The 15,442-nt window shown below is 40.8% G+C and overlaps 2 protein-coding genes across 2 annotated transcripts; both read right to left on the bottom strand.

The window, feature by feature from the left end:
- Positions 1–74: 74 nt before the first annotated feature.
- Positions 75–3,223, bottom strand: LOC107191519 (hydrocephalus-inducing protein-like). Its single transcript, XM_015580582.1, has 8 exons — positions 3,018–3,223; positions 2,655–2,872; positions 2,356–2,526; positions 2,000–2,171; positions 1,446–1,913; positions 1,101–1,294; positions 744–928; positions 75–383 (listed from the first exon to the last, which is right to left on the bottom strand). The coding sequence occupies exons 1-8, from the start codon at positions 3,221–3,223 to the stop codon at positions 75–77; spliced, it is 1,923 nt and encodes a 640-aa protein (XP_015436068.1).
- A 282-nt stretch (positions 3,224–3,505) lies between these two features.
- LOC107191518 (hydrocephalus-inducing protein-like) lies at positions 3,506–11,555 on the bottom strand. The gene is made up of 23 exons (XM_015580581.1): positions 11,428–11,555; positions 11,167–11,353; positions 9,946–10,169; positions 9,812–9,879; positions 9,108–9,322; positions 8,785–9,024; positions 8,585–8,712; positions 8,058–8,334; positions 7,704–7,942; positions 7,505–7,624; positions 7,353–7,436; positions 7,096–7,277; positions 6,776–7,008; positions 6,061–6,258; positions 5,747–5,894; positions 5,465–5,664; positions 5,164–5,373; positions 4,762–4,998; positions 4,496–4,651; positions 4,343–4,433; positions 4,078–4,260; positions 3,744–4,000; positions 3,506–3,649 (listed from the first exon to the last, which is right to left on the bottom strand). The coding sequence occupies exons 1-23, from the start codon at positions 11,553–11,555 to the stop codon at positions 3,506–3,508; spliced, it is 4,149 nt and encodes a 1,382-aa protein (XP_015436067.1).
- Positions 11,556–15,442: the final 3,887 nt, after the last annotated feature.

The raw sequence follows: 15,442 nt of genomic DNA, 5'->3' as shown, positions 1-15,442 counted from the left end.
GTCTAAAGGAGCGTTAATTATCCGAAATTAATTATAATTTTAATTCGCAATATACTCGAGCGTTGCTCTCTAATTCACTGTAATTTAATTGAATCTGCAAATATCACGGCTCGTAGTTTCACTCTTGTCCCGCTCAAATTGGCTCGGGACATTTCCCTTGCCGTTCTTACTTCCTCAATTTCATCCTCCAGACTGTCTCTCAAGCGGATCTTACCGCGTCTCGAGCTGTCCTTGCTCTTCGTTCTTCCGCTGGTTGTCTCTCGTTTGCTGGAGGCCGGCTTCGAGCTCGCGGACCTTTTATTGCCTGTCTGCTTGCGCTTCGTCGACTTTTCTTTTCCTTTTCCCTTGGGTGTCTTTGATCTCGAAACATGGCCACGGACCTCCTGTAAAACAGTCACACCCAACAAAAAAGAAAAAGAAACAGAAATTAATGTCGAATCGTTTCACGGTTGTTTAAACTCCTGTAACCGATTAATACTGTCTGACTTTACTCTGTCTTAGTCGTTATTATAATTATCGTTATTAGTCAGATTTATAAATAATGAAGACAATAATTAAACGTCAAATAAAGATATGTGGTTTATCTTTAATAATGAAATTTTCTAGGATATTCCTGGAACAATTTTTCATTGTTTCTCTTGTCTGTCTAGGGTTCTCTTTCGGCGTGCCCTCGAGAATCTTTCCGAGCACGATCAAAGTAAATTTAAAATTGGTGTCAGTAGCAGAACTCCTCGGGTCCCGACCTTTTTCTTTCCGCGCTCCATCATCCGTTCGGCAAATCGAGCTCGTCTAAGCGATGCCTTCTCCCTTTTAGCTGGCAGAATTGCTTTCAGATACATCTTCTTATCATCGTCGTCGAGCAGATCGTACTCGGACAACGACATCTCGTCGATGTCCTGGATCCGTTTGCTGAGACCGATCGTCCTCTCTGCTCGTGAAAGATGAGATATCTCTCTTATTCGGTGAATATGGTCCACAGTGTGCTCTGTTTCGATCCCTTTTAATTCCCATGTAATCTCGCTCCCGTGGTATTATCGACGCGACACAGAACGTTCCGATTTCATATTCAAGATTCATTCCGATTTTCAGTCGTATCTTACCGTACTCCTGGCGTAGCTCGTCGACTTTACGATTGTAATTGGCCATCGTGTTGAGGAACGTGACGAACAGGAAGTACTCTACGTGACCAACAATCCTCAACAGAATCAGCAGAGTTTCGACGGGGCTGTTGCGCAAGAAGTTGTTCTCTAACGATTCCAGGACGAATCCGCGTTTAAAGTCCTCCTCGGATAGCCTGAACCGGAATTCATTTAACGAGAATCAACGTGGTTTTGTATGAAGTATTTAGAGAATTTTTAATGTAGGAATTGAAATATTATATTTCTATATTAATAATAGAATATAGAAATATTATACAAAGCATTTAGGGAACTATTATGACATACCGTTTCGCGAGAGCTTCGACGAGCATGTCAAGGCTGATTCCAGGGAACGTATCGTGCACCTTTTTTCTGGCACTTTTTTCGACTGTCTTCGCGTTGGTTTTATCCCGCGGGGATTTGTTCGCAGTCGTGTTAAGTCCTAGTATTCTTTCTAATTGCAGAATAGCCTGGATCTTGTACTCGTATCGACTCAAAGGATCCAACGTTTCTAGTCTCTCTGCTGTAGGAACTTTATTGAATTCCATCAAAGGATCCGGCTCCTCGGGAAGTCGCAGAAGGATTACTTTTTCCTGTGCGTTCGATACTTCAGTTTCAGCGGCTTTTTTCGATTTTCCTTTTCGAGAAACCGATTTCTCGCTGACGGGAGATTTCATCTTGGCGCGGCGATTTCGTTTTTCTTTTGGTTCACTTCTGGTCGTATTGGAATCGGTCTCGTTGGTTTGGCGAGCTGATTGGACGTCTAAACGTTCCCTAATGGACCGAACACGTTTAACGAACCAGTAAGAATAGGATTAAAATATTTGCAAAAATTTCGGTTGAAGCTGTAGGTTGTGTACTTGTATGTCTCGTAAGCTTCTGTGTATCTTTGATACGCTTCATCGATGATTTCTCGCAGTGCAATCGAATAGTCGTTTCTACCCAGAGCTATGGCCTCTGTGATCGCCTTGTCGATGGAGAGTACAGGAACTTGTAACATTCTCGCGCTTCTGCAAGCTGTCTCTTGGTAATCTAAGTAGCAGATTTTATTTTGCATTAAGAAACACTCTTGATACCTCTTATTCATGTAGGATCATTTTAGGATCGAACAACTGGAGTTAAGTTCATTCCGGATGTTACGTCTTTTTTTTTTGCAGGGCGTATCATTATCTATTTGGAACGCTAAGGATCTATATGTAGTATTGTGAGGGTGTACTGGTGAAAGGAGCTCCGTGGAAAATAATGCAGACTTTCTTCGTCGACTTCGCCGGGTCCGGAAGATCGTTCAACGGGTTGGATTTCCGCTCGATACTCTCGAAAAGTTCTCTCACGGGATCTCCCATTTTATCCCGGAAGTTTGAAGTGTCGTGCAGACTTTCCGCGTAACCTTAAATCACGAGAGTGTATCTAATATTTCTTCGAAGTTTCTTGCCTTACCCAGTGAATGCCGAATTATTTAACGGATCTATTTATCGAAAGGAGTACGCCCATGAATGAATTAGTATCAAGGCTTACTCGTCTTGTTGCCGTGTTCATCCACGTTCTCCAAATGTTCCGCCTCCTCGAATCGCTCGATCGATCGAACACGGGACATACCATCGACCAGATCGTAGTAAAACTTTATTAAATTCGCGGGCAACGATTCGCCAGGCATTCTAGGGGGCAAGAGTATTTCCTCGACTCGGTAATAATCCAATAACGCCTTTATGACTTGATCCTCCACCTGGAAAGAGCTTGAAAACCGTCGTTTTATTCGGAATGTACGCGTGAACTGTCTCGTAAAGGCCGACTCATAGAGTAGGTACCGAAGTTGAATAGGGTTTCGGTGAAATGGATCATTAATTTAGATTACAAGTTTTCATGTATTCGTCGACTTACTCGTCCAAATGATGCCAGAAAAATTCAACCGGATAATCGCAAGGATTCTCGATGGTGAACAGAACCTCCTGAATGTACGTATAAGGGACCACTGGTAAAAATCGAATAACCGGATCTATTATATTCAGAGTTTTCTCGACACCACGACCGGTTAAGGTAACAGTTTGAGCCTCGAAGCTGTTCTTCACGAGAATGTTTAACTTCATCTCCGAGTAACACTGAAATTAATTACATTTTCTTTTAAACGCTTGCTGAAAATGTTGAATCTATATCGATAAAAAGAAGTTTTCGACCAAAAATATGATTACCGTTTTCCAGGGCTTGAAGCATACACGAAGTATTTTCGTTTGTCCGGGTGCGCACTGATTCGACTCGTATTCCACGTAAAACGGACTCTTCTCCTGTTTTCCCTTGCGTACGCAGGATAATTTCGTTTTCCATTTGCAATTAACTAGTCCTGATTAATCCCGAGGGAAAAATCAAAATAATTACTCGTTTGTTATCTGGACACACATGACTAAGCATTCGCCCACGAGGACTTTTTGGAAGTCTAGAAATTTTGTGTTCACCGTTACATAAGGATACGTTACCGTTCCTTTGATGGTTATCGGAATGGTGCACCCTCTGATCACCTAAATATTAATTGGCGAACAGGATTATTATCGAACGAAGTTAAAATTAGCTCGTACTTCTCTACCTCACCAAACGAATTTATCATTCGCTCACCTCGATATAAACTGTGTGTATCACACGCGTACATCTTTCTCCGTACTTCTCTCTGGTGGGATGCCAAGTTACTCGAAGGATGGCGGAGTCGCCGACCATCAAGTTCGGTTGTTTCTTTAATTGTACCACGATGTCTGTTTTCTCGATATGATTATTTTCCTGAGATTTTTGCATTCGCATGTTCACGTTCCACGGGCCGTAATTGATAATTCTGGTCGAATATTCTGTGACTTGTTCGACGATCACGTGATGCATGTCTGCGCAGAAACGTATTCGCTCGCAAGACAAACGGTTTCTCGAGTGATCGATTAATTTATGGGAAGGGAAAACGTACCGATAACGTACACGGACGAAAAGAGATGAGGAATCGGCTCGTTCTTGCGCCTGGCGGCGTACTGTATTAAGATGTATGAATTCCCGTCGACGAGTTCCCTTGCCAAATGTCTCTCCACCGCCATTTCTATGTCCACGACGCGAGGGAATATTTCCTCGTACGAAACGACGCTCCATTCCTCGCCTCGAATAGAACAAAGCATTAAGAGCGGTATAAAATTCATCGAAGACAATTTGTTCACGATTTATTTTTATTCTTTCCTTACCGATCAAAATTTCGACAAGATCCTCGGGCAAATTGCTTTGCTCCTCGACGAGATTACATTCCGGCCAATCGTTCGTTGTCACGTTCAGCTTCTGTCGATCGACGATAAAATGTTGTAAAAAAACCGTGCGTGCACTTATCGAGACTTTCTTACGTTTATAAGATATTCGTCGTTCAACGATTGTATCGCAATGTATTCCACTTCGATCGTACGCTCCTCGTGGAGATTTCTCTGTGGAATACACGGGAACACTTGCGGAAATGATCCGAACGCGTTCACAGTTATCGTTAGGGGCATTAAATGACCGATCTGGAATATCAATGAGGACACATTGTACCACGTGCGATTGTTGAATAAAGTTTTGGATACCGGTGCTTGAATATAAATTCGGAGCAATCTAGGACTATCGTGGTGAACACCTCCAACTGAAACCGATGATCGATTGGACCTAGAATCGTGGTACGATGCTCCAAATGAAATTCTACGAACGAATGAGGTTCTACGGATCCCACGTGCGGCTCGACTATGAGCGGATTTATATTGAATCTATCGATCCTTTTGTCATAGGCGGAATCCAAGCCGGTTATTTTATAGTCGAACGCTGTTCTGCTGTTGTTCTTTAATATCAGCATCTTGTGATTGGATTCCAAAAATACCTACGATTAAAGAGAATAATAATCACGATTCCTAGTTCTTTTATAGGGTGGATGCACCAGTAAATGAACACTATATATAATAATAAGTAAATTAAATTACTGAAATAAGCAAATGATTAAACATGGTTTCGTCGAAATAGTGAACGGAGAATGTAATGCATTAACCTGTTCGCCAAAATCGATTTTTTCAGTGTTTATCAAGAATTGAATTTCGTCCGATCGAGCGAATATCTGCACTTGTTCGGTGGGACCCTGTGAAATTTGACAGATCGCCGTAGCTTTCATTTGAAATCGTTTAAAACCGTGGAATCCCACGTGGACGTGTTGCACTGTATACGGCGGTACGATTCCTTCGCGCGGAATGATTTCTAGTACCTTGGTGAACAATTTAAAATTCCTTTTTGAACTTGAAATACCTTTATTAAACATTCGAATAATCAGGTAAATCATTAGAAACATTACTAACGGTGTTTATAAAATGTGTTTTCGGAGGTTCGTCCGTCAATAGTTCGAAAGCAGTAAGACCCACGTCTTGTTTAAAGTATTTCCCAACCATAGGCAGTAAGAATTCCCTTAATTCGTTATCGGACACTGTGCAATTGTTCTCATCCGTATTATTATCGTCCGTATTATCCAGTTTCTGCGCGTGCGTCTCTGAAACAGGTGCTGCATGCATGTACAAAAATGTAAATTTCTCGTAATTACTGTTTTCCGTTTCGTTAATAATCAAGAGCAAGAAAGGTGTTACAATTTGTTGGCGGTGGTATCGATCGAATCATCCCGTCTCCGCCTCCATTTTGCCTGTCGCTTATGGAAGTATCTTCATTTGTTACAGCTGACACAGGGGCGTCTGGAGTTAATAATTTCGTTGCTTCTTGTGTGCGCATCGTGCATTCCTACGATATTTCACTCAGATTTTCCGACGGTTTATATGGTAAAACAGTATTTCGTAATTCAGAATGTCTCGTACGCTTTTATTTAATATATGTATATCGTGGAAATTATTTTTACCGTTACGAACGACCGATTAAACTTATCGGTTCTGTACATTTCGGCACTTACGTGATAGGTATGCGTGTCGCGTTCCACATCGATGGAGTCCTCCATCCACAGGAATTTGTACACGACCGATACGGGGCCATCATTGGTCAACGTCAATATTTTCTCGGCACTCGAGCCAAGTTGGCAATTAACAGTGAAATTCGCCGGCTCCAAAACCAGATTGGGAAAGTTAACGAATCCCTTGCACGCGATTTTGTCCTGAATAAATCGGTTTAATTTGTGCAAAACGCTGCCTGGTAAAACCCGTTGTCGATGGTAAAAAAAAAAAAACATAACGGAGATCGTGTCAACTGGAGCCATGATTTCGATTAGTTTTTAATTCTTAACACATTGTATGTAGGACACGTATTAGTCCGCTTTTCGTACATTGTTGATAATCTGCGAAACACGTATATACTATAGTAAAAAGAAAAGATTAAATAAAAGTTCACAGTGAGTGAATAATTAGAACGACTTCTTGAAATCCCTTGCTGACGTAGCCAAGTCTCCAAAAATGACCCTCGCCACGTCAGGTGAAACGTGCAAGGTAGTCTGCATAAAATGTGTTAAGAGACGTTCTGATAATCAAAATAATACCTAATTACTGTCAAGATAGCTGACTAATTTTAATAAGGCCCTGTACGTTAGATTATTCTCGATTATTCAATCAGATGGAACACGTCTCCCATGGTGTCTTGTCTTTGCGACATCCTGGGTTCGAATCAAAGAGATTTACCTGATTAGGATGCTCGTCGTATTCGAATCGAAGCGCCTCTGTGTAATTTCGCGAATAGAGGTTGTTGCTGTCGAACGAAAAGAACAGATGGATCTTGGTGGCATCGCCGTCGATCAAAACGGTTCTCATGCTCTGTACGTACACCTTTTCGTCGTTCAGTATGTGAAACGGCGGTTTGATCGAGAGTCTCGCGTGCACGTCCAACTTCGAGCGATTCGTTACCAGCAATTCTTCTGCGCAAACATCGTTAACGTACACGAGCCAGATTGTAAGACAGAAAATATTTCACGACGGATTAACAATGTCAGGAGGAATCGAACCTGTCTGATGGAATTTGTTATCGTCTGTCGAGATGTCGACGCGAAACAGTAGTTCCTTTTTGTCGAAGAATATTTGAGGCTCCGTTAGGGTGCACTTGAAAAGCGACGTACCGATCAGTTCGCGTTTCGAGCTCGTCGAAGGTTTACCGAACACGTACCAGTTCTCCATTAAACACTCGTTCCTGTTCACAGAAAACATTGTCATGTTTTTTGTTCGTTAATATTCAATTGTTATTAACGATCAATATATTACTTACTCTTTCCAAAATAATTCGCATTGCACAACCGTTTTTCCTTCAGATGGAATTTCGAGTACAGAAGGTTTCACTTGAAACTTCGAGCTACGTTAAAACAAATATTGTGAAACACGTGGATAAAGAAAAATATATATACAGAATTTGTTACTCACGTTTCGGGTCCTATCAGTTGACCTCGATTGAATTGTATCTCTGGCTTATTCGACCAGATAATCTGATACGCGTTACTACTGTAATTTGTCAGCGTTATGGTTCGATGAATTGTTTGGTGACTATAGAGGAAAATGAAAAGAAAACGGGTTATTTTCGATCGACTATCATCGAGAATAAAAAGTCGCGGTCAATTTAAACCTGAGCAGAAAGCCCCAATCGAAGACGGGAAATATTTCCGGCTCAAAAACGACACTGCAACCGATTCCGATCGCTCTCAGTTCGACGCTGACCATTTGGCTGTTTACAAAGACCAGCACGATTCTGTCGAAGAATTTACCGACGTCATGGAGACGCAGCGTCACGTCGATCTTGATCGATTCGTTTGGCTCGAGGCAGCCACTATGCGGATTTACAGTCCACAGTAAATCTTTCTTGTGCTTGAAACACGATTAAAATTACATCTTGATTAACTCATCCAGAACTCGAGTCTAATGTAGCTAGAAATCGATCAGTTTTATAATATTCAAAAAAATCGATACGAGAAGATTGTACCGTGGATACTGAGAACTGAGCCGGTATCGGTGAATCGTTGATAACCAAGAAGTTCGTCGTTTTATCTTGAAGAACTGGAACTTCGCCCAAATTCAAAGCTGTCGGTTCTGTAGAGACGAGGGGTCCTTGGCCCACGTAGTTGATCGTGCAAGCCACGTTCGTAGAATTCTCTCCCATTGTTAACATACTGAGGGCGATGAACCATACATTCTGTTTTTCTATTCCAAATTCAACTTTTTGCAAATCAAATCTACCCGTTTGCAAACTACATTTAACCCTTTGCAAATGAAGTTCATCCTTTTAAGAATTCGACCTTTTGCAATTTCCGAAATAAAAAGTAACTTATCAAAATTATGCGCCCCAGCAATCAATAATCTAATTGTCTTTGCAATGATTGGAGTAGGTGATTTATTTTTAGTGAATTTCGTCTGCAAAAAGATAAATTTGATTTGCAAATAGGTGAATTGGAGTGCAACACCTGTAATTCCGTCGAGTGAAATACTGTAAATTTTCGTGTAATCGTTTACTTAATAGTCACTGTTTGCTGTCCCAGGATCCTCGCGATCACCGTCACGCTGACGGTTTTTGTCTGATGAGCTTTGACGATGCCCTGGTTCGTTGACAGAGAATATATCACTGGAGGATCGTCCGAAACCTACTCATAGAAAAGTAAAATTATTTCGAATCAATTCACTATATCTCAGGCAAGCACTATACTGGCGATTACTCGCTGAGGCAGCAAGTAGAAATATCCGTCCAGGTCTGACGCGTTCACTATGTTGAACGTTTCCGTGGTCGGCTGATTCAGAAAGCAAAATCGATTGGTGATCTCCTTCGGAACGATCGTCAGAGAAGTCACAGCGCCACTAAACGTGATCGGCAACGCCAGCGCATCCGAATCCGAGTCCCACAAATCGATTTCCATCTTCGTGTGACCTTCGCGGACGATGTTTGCGGTGTAAACGACCTGTGGATCGCGTTGATCGATGTCAAAAATCGTTATCAAGATCGTGCAAATGGTTAGGATTTTTAGAAGGAACGACAGTTCACTTTCAGTTTGAGGGAGCTACCGGCGGGAACCACCCCCGACTGAGGGGTGACAATGAATTCTCGAGGATCCGAAGGGAAACTGGGCTTTGTTAGTGCTTTCGCGAACTCTTCTTGTGTCAGACACGTTTGATGCCCGTCGTTGGCTATAGTCGCGCTAAATGACACGGGAACTGGCGACAGATTGTTAAGAGAAACCTCGTGTTTTCTGCTGAAACCTTGAATTCAACGAATCAATATTTTTTCTTTACGCAAGGTTACATAGGTGACCCATTTAACGTCAGCATCTTAAATATCTCACTTCCTTTTTGAAGACACAAAAAATGTGGAGGGAAAGTATTATATGGTTAGAAGGAGCAAATATTGTGATAAGCAAAGATTTTTCGAAATTTCAAGGTCATCGATTTTTTTTTAACGGGATTACATATTTTATCAGCGACAATAGTTGAGATCAAGACCAATCCAATGACCTATAATGATGTGACCTTCATGTGACCTTGAGTATGAAAAATCCAGAAAGGTTTAATACTAGGTTTAAATAATATAACTGCGATAGAGAGATTACTTGAAAAATGTATCGAAGTTGATGGACATCAGTTTGAGCATTTATTAAAATAAAATTTTTGCAAATCAAACGCAAGTGATATACTAAAGGTGCTTGTGTTGGCTGGGACCCTCTGTGTATTATTACACGAAATGAAGCATACCTAAAGGGGTGTTACAAAACTCAAGACTTTCCTTGTCGAAGTACAACTTCGGGAACACGATGGAACCCCTGGAAAAGTGCAACGAACCATTGTTCTACTTTCCATCCAGTCTGTTTACAGTCTTCCAGACTTACTTGATATGCAAGCTGTGCACCTCGAGGCTCTCTTTAACAATGAAATCCAACCTTTCGACGAAATCACCCTTACGATTCGAGGTGAATCTCAGGATGATAGCTGTGTGCTCGTCTGGACCCAAGGATAGAGTGGACGGTGTGATTTCGATCGAACCGCCGAAATCGGTTGGTTTCGGCTTGTAGATCAGCGTGCCAGGAATGTGGCCTTTGTTAGCGACTACTATCTGTCGTTTTTATAATTTTAATCGTTTTAGTATACACAATTTTTTTATTTTTATAATTTCAATCTATTACAACTTCTAGAATATTGTTAAGAACTCTCTTAGGGAGCTAAGGATACCTCGAAGTTTTCCACGGAACACAAGTAAACGTTGCGCATGTCGATCGTGTGGACGTTGAAACGGAAGTATGGTCCTTTACCTGTTCCACACAGACTACCAGAAATTAACGGATTAGCTGTCAGTTATTAGCCGTGAGAAAGTATTGTTTTCGTACTTCAGCGGTATTCGATTTTCCCGTCCAGTTACTTCTAAGTAGGCGGTACTATTTAGTTCACCGACTTCCAATGCATAGTAGAAGATCGTGACGCTTGTCGATGATTGCGGCCAAATCTCGCCCTCCTGACAAGATTTTATCGTATATATTTTCTCAATTGAATCGTTTCGCTGACAATCAGAAGCCACAGTTGTCGGGTCGCCTATTTCAAACATTTTCTGATGAATCTAAACGGAAAATGAGCAGACACGTATCCGAGCTTTTGCTCGAATATGCATTATTTACAAAGATATTTAATGTTAAAGTTTCGTCAAATGTCATAATAGATTATTTTTTGTTTTCAAACATAATCATTGAAATTACAAACAATTGTTAAAATAATATCTAATTCATTAGTGTGTCAACCTTTTTTCTAACAATTATTCATTGTCTGTTGAAATAATACATTCATAAATTTATAAGTTTAAAAACATGGGAAAACGAAACGTGCTGACTGAGGTTCGAACTCACGAACTGTCGATTTCTAGCCTAACACAATTCTTTCTTCTTCATACTTATCGCGAACCTTCAATTTGACCAAATTTTAACATTAAATATCTTTATACATAATGCATATTCGAGCAAACGCTCGGATACGTGTCTGCTCATTTCTGCTGTAAATTCATCAAGAAACGTTCGATTAAAATCGACGACTCGACCACACTTCTTCTGAGCGTTGAAGAATACCTCTGGCGTGAGCTTGAAGGATATGTGAGAATATTGGAACGTTTCCTTCTTCAGTGACTCGATCTCGTCCGCGTAGATCCGTTGATAGACCAGCTGATGAATGTCGGGCAGGCACACGTTGTAATGAACAAGATCGGTGCAACGAATCAGCTCCGTTTTGTACACCAAATGAAACAAGTTTCTGTATCTGTAATCAGGATATATATTATTTTCCATGCAGACACTGCAGAACGAATTCTTGAGCTGTGTTTTCTGGCTTACTCTTCCTTCCGTTGCTCGTCAGCATCGATGTCCTTGAGAAGCATCCACTTGTACGTGACAATGTAATCGCTTCCGTTATGAATCGTCAGTGTCTTACTCCTGGACAACCCTAAATATGTCTCCTCCATCCTGACGCAACCTCTTCCGAGGCGAATAAGACAATTCTGGGCGGAACCACGGAGAACTATTTCAAGTTTCCCACCTGACAAGTGTTATATAGTTATCAAGTTTTCCCTTTATACTCTGCTATGTCGGTGCGCCGAAATTGCTGTAATGAAGATGTTATTAGTACACGACATTTTTCGAGACCTGTTTCGTATTCGAGGAAAAGTTTTCCTTCGAAATCGCCGGCTTTCTTGGATAGGAAGTGGACGGTGAATTGTAGGGTTTCTTCTTCCTCTATTCTGCCCTTCGATGGCTCGATCCAGAAACAAGGACTGAATATTAACGTCGAATTAACGAACGGAACGCAATCGGGTAAATATTTACAATAAAGGAGCCATTTCCGATTTCGTAGATTTTTCAATATGTTTCAAGGTCTTACCTTGAGTTGTGTTGTGAAGGTTTTAATTTAGGGTCGTACACCACTTCAAGTAGAAACTCGTCTATTGTTTTGGAAGAGTTATTATCAAAGATAAGTATAATGCTTCAGAGTTGGTTAAAAATAATTCAAGAAAGTAAGTCATCGAGAGTTCGTTGGAGCAGTTCAGGTAATAGGTATGATTGTTTTCTTAATATACTATTCAATAAACAACATTTGATAACTGAAATTATTTGAAGATAGCTCAGGAGTGACCTTGAAAATATATGTCAAGGTCAAGGTCATCGATCATTTTAAAAATCATCGAAATCGGAGGTGGCTCTCTTATTGTAAATATTTACCCGCAATCGAACGAATCGATTTTTGATTACTTGTCGCTGTAAAGATTAAAGACCGCAGGCGCGGTTCCCACGTTGCGTACAAATATTGTCTTCGTAGAGGAAATCTTCACTGCTGTCGATGGTAATTCGATCTGATCGGGAAAGTCCAAAATTCCTCTGGGTCCGATCGCTGAATCGGAACGATCGTATTGTTAAATCTTCCACGGATTAGTAACAAAATATTCGATTTACCTATGATTGGAACGACGATTTCGCCGGTATTCGTTAGGAACGTCAATCGATACAGGTAATCTCTCTCCTTCTCGGGGGAAAATTTAACGTTATAAGAATTCGCGAGACCTGGCGCGATCATCGTCGAGAACAATCCACGATTTTCAATGGAGAAGAAGGGATTGAGGTTGCAGGACGTCTTCAAATATCGTGAAACCTATAATTTTATTTTATTTAAATACGATCATTACGTTTAATTTTTTTTTCTACATTTCTTACGATTACCTGCGACACGTTACGAACTGTCATTATCACGTTGAACACTTCCCCGGATTTGAATTTTTGAAAAACGACGATGCTGGGAGTGACGTCGAAGCTGCGATCGAGACATTTCGAATAGAGTGATAAATCATGCTTGTACTTTGATTTCAAGATGAATTCCGTCCTCTCTTCCGTCGTCATTAACATTTGTCTCATGAACTCGGACGGAGGAGTGCTCTGTTTCGAATGTTAAACATCCATTTAATTTTGTTTCTTCGCGAATATAACAGAATTAGTAGTAGGAAATATTTCGAACTAACCCCTTCTGTTTCGTGTCTTCCCTTTTGCAGGTCTAATGTCAAACGCTGTATAATTCCTGATGCATCGAATGGTTTGGTGTGATGTCTTATTCGATCTTGGTCCTGCCAGTTCATCTCGATTGTTGCAATGTTTCAAAATATTCTATTTCGACGGTAAAGATTAACATTAATCTTAATTCTATTCTTCGAATCGACATTTAGAATTGTAAGAAACACGATAACGTGGTTACCATTAATTAGCCACGTCGATCTTCATTTATTTGGTGCTTCAAAGAATGTCGGAATAATCGAATAATCGTTTCTTCATCCGAGCAGTTTCGTGCAAAAAAGTTCGGGGAAAGAAAATGATTAAGATTCGATTGAATTCGAAAGTTTCGGAATGCACGCCTGGAATCACGCTACCCACTTGATGCTCGTTATAATGTAATACCGTGGTTGATATAGATCATACCGTCGGTACGTCGAGCAGCTCTTTGAGAGGTTAATTCGAAATTAGTCGAAGTTCAGGTGGCCCCCTCCCCTCCCAAAACAACAGTTTCCGAACTTATGGAACGACGACGCGCCTTACTTAATCGCTGACTACTGATTTACGAACGAGACACTGCTGTGACAAGCGTCCACGATTTAAACGCCAGTGAATCCTCGATGAGTGTTCGAAGGCGCCTCTGCACTAAATATTAAATATTTCATAAACTAATGGTCACATACGGGTGAACAAAATATCATTGGCTTCGGAATTCCAGGCACTACCACTGTACTAAACCTCATTAAAAAGTCAACTTTACACTTTAGGACTTCTTCGTGTCGATGCTTGGGAGCCTTTGAGCACTCATCGAGGATTCACTGTACTCTATTCAAGAGATTCTGTACACTGTCACTGTTTTTTCGATTTCTTATCCAAGCAAAATTACATACGTGTATATATTTCGTCGATACAATCATTTGTATATCGTTCACGAGAAACATAACTGAAATATTCGAGGAGATCGTTCAGTAACAGCACTGATACGTAGTGTCTGGGCAACAGGGTGATTTACAAATGGGAACGGTGGTGCAAAATTTCGGGGGGCAGCAATTCTGTGGAGGCAAGCATCCGGATTTCTGGCGGTTGCACGCGTTTTGTGGGGACAGACAGGATTCTGGGGGATAGCCAACCGACTTGGCGTAAGCTTTAAGCCAGCACAAAGGGGGTGCGCGACATCGTGGACGAGACGGGGGTGGTGGACAACAGGGCATCTTCGATATACAACAAGAGTCGCAGTAACCCCCGGAGCAGCACATCCCTGGACACGGTCCACGTGGACATCCAAGCGGTGGGCACCTAACGTTGCATATTTCCGGTTCCGGTTTTCTGTGAAACGAGCCCGCGTGTTTTCAGAGGCTTTAAGGAGGGAAGCCTGGTGTAAACGGGCTAAAAATGAATGAATTTTTTAAGGAATTTCTTGTGAAGAAATTAGTAAACCAATCTCTTTGAAAGTTTGAGAATACTTTATTGTACAATTAAACTGAATAAAAAGTTTGTATTCAATTTGATTGTACAATAAAATATTCTCAAAGTTTCAAGGAGATTGGTTTAATACCTTCTTTACAGTAAATTCCAAAAAATTCATTCATTTTTAGCTGTTTAGTACTCTAGTGTAGAGAGTAAAAAAATTGATTTTATGGTCGCATTAGTTCATAGCTTCTGATTCTACAGATATGTCTGTAACGCGGTTTATTGAAATTCCAATTAATAAATGCATGCAAAATATCGTTCAATATAAATTTATACTTTTTGTTAAATAAACTCTCGAAGATAACGTTGAAAAACGGGCAGCTACACTAGAATAACCCTATTCAAAGATCACGGACAGAATAACACGGCCTGCTTTTCGAAAAACTACTCACAGACACTCGATCTCATCGATGATCGTCATTAGTTCGTCCATGTAGTTACGGTACTTTTTGCAATTCATGTTTACTCGTACATCGAGTAAACATTTACAGAGAATTTTGCAGTGGATTCGTTAAAACGTTATTCGGAGAAACCAACGATCGGAAGTTAGCGTGAGTTTTGGTTCGATAGAAAAAGAATAACGAAGAGCGTTCACGTACTTGGTGTTTCGATTTATCAAAGGGTCGTATTACGACGGAATTGTATAATATTATTCATGTTATGCAAACAGAAATTTCTGAAGAATAAACCAAGGGAAGGGACGGACCACTTCGTCAGTGGATGGTATTCCATTGACAGACGGCAATTTGCTGATGAGGGCGAAACGCTGTGCAAAGAGGACAACGGGGTGAATAAAAAAAAAAACAGAGAAAAAGCAGCAATTCCAGCAATGAGGATGTACTTGACG

Source organism: Dufourea novaeangliae, unplaced genomic scaffold, assembly GCF_001272555.1.
Source record: "Dufourea novaeangliae isolate 0120121106 unplaced genomic scaffold, ASM127255v1 scaffold228, whole genome shotgun sequence".
NCBI classification, from domain to species: domain Eukaryota; kingdom Metazoa; phylum Arthropoda; class Insecta; order Hymenoptera; family Halictidae; genus Dufourea; species Dufourea novaeangliae.
Note: the sequence above shows the minus strand (reverse complement) of the source record. Positions and strands in the feature narration are given on the sequence as shown.

Excerpts from the sequence above, each read along its gene's own strand:
- LOC107191519 (XM_015580582.1), bottom strand. The coding sequence starts at position 3,223 with ATGAAGTTAAACATTCTCGTGAAGAACAGCTTCGAGGCTCAAACTGTT. Across the intron at positions 929-1,100 it reads CGAGCTACGCCAGGAGTACG|AGAGGACGATCGGTCTCAGC; the intron begins GTAAGATACGAC and ends TTTCACGAGCAG. Across the intron at positions 384-743 it reads TGGAGCGCGGAAAGAAAAAG|GAGGTCCGTGGCCATGTTTC; the intron begins GTCGGGACCCGA and ends ACTGTTTTACAG.
- LOC107191518 (XM_015580581.1), bottom strand. The coding sequence starts at position 11,555 with ATGGAGGAGACATATTTAGGGTTGTCCAGGAGTAAGACACTGACGATT. Across the intron at positions 5,665-5,746 it reads GATACCACCGCCAACAAATT|CACCTGTTTCAGAGACGCAC; the intron begins GTAACACCTTTC and ends ACATGCATGCAG. Across the intron at positions 3,650-3,743 it reads TACACACAGTTTATATCGAG|GTGATCAGAGGGTGCACCAT; the intron begins GTGAGCGAATGA and ends ATTAATATTTAG.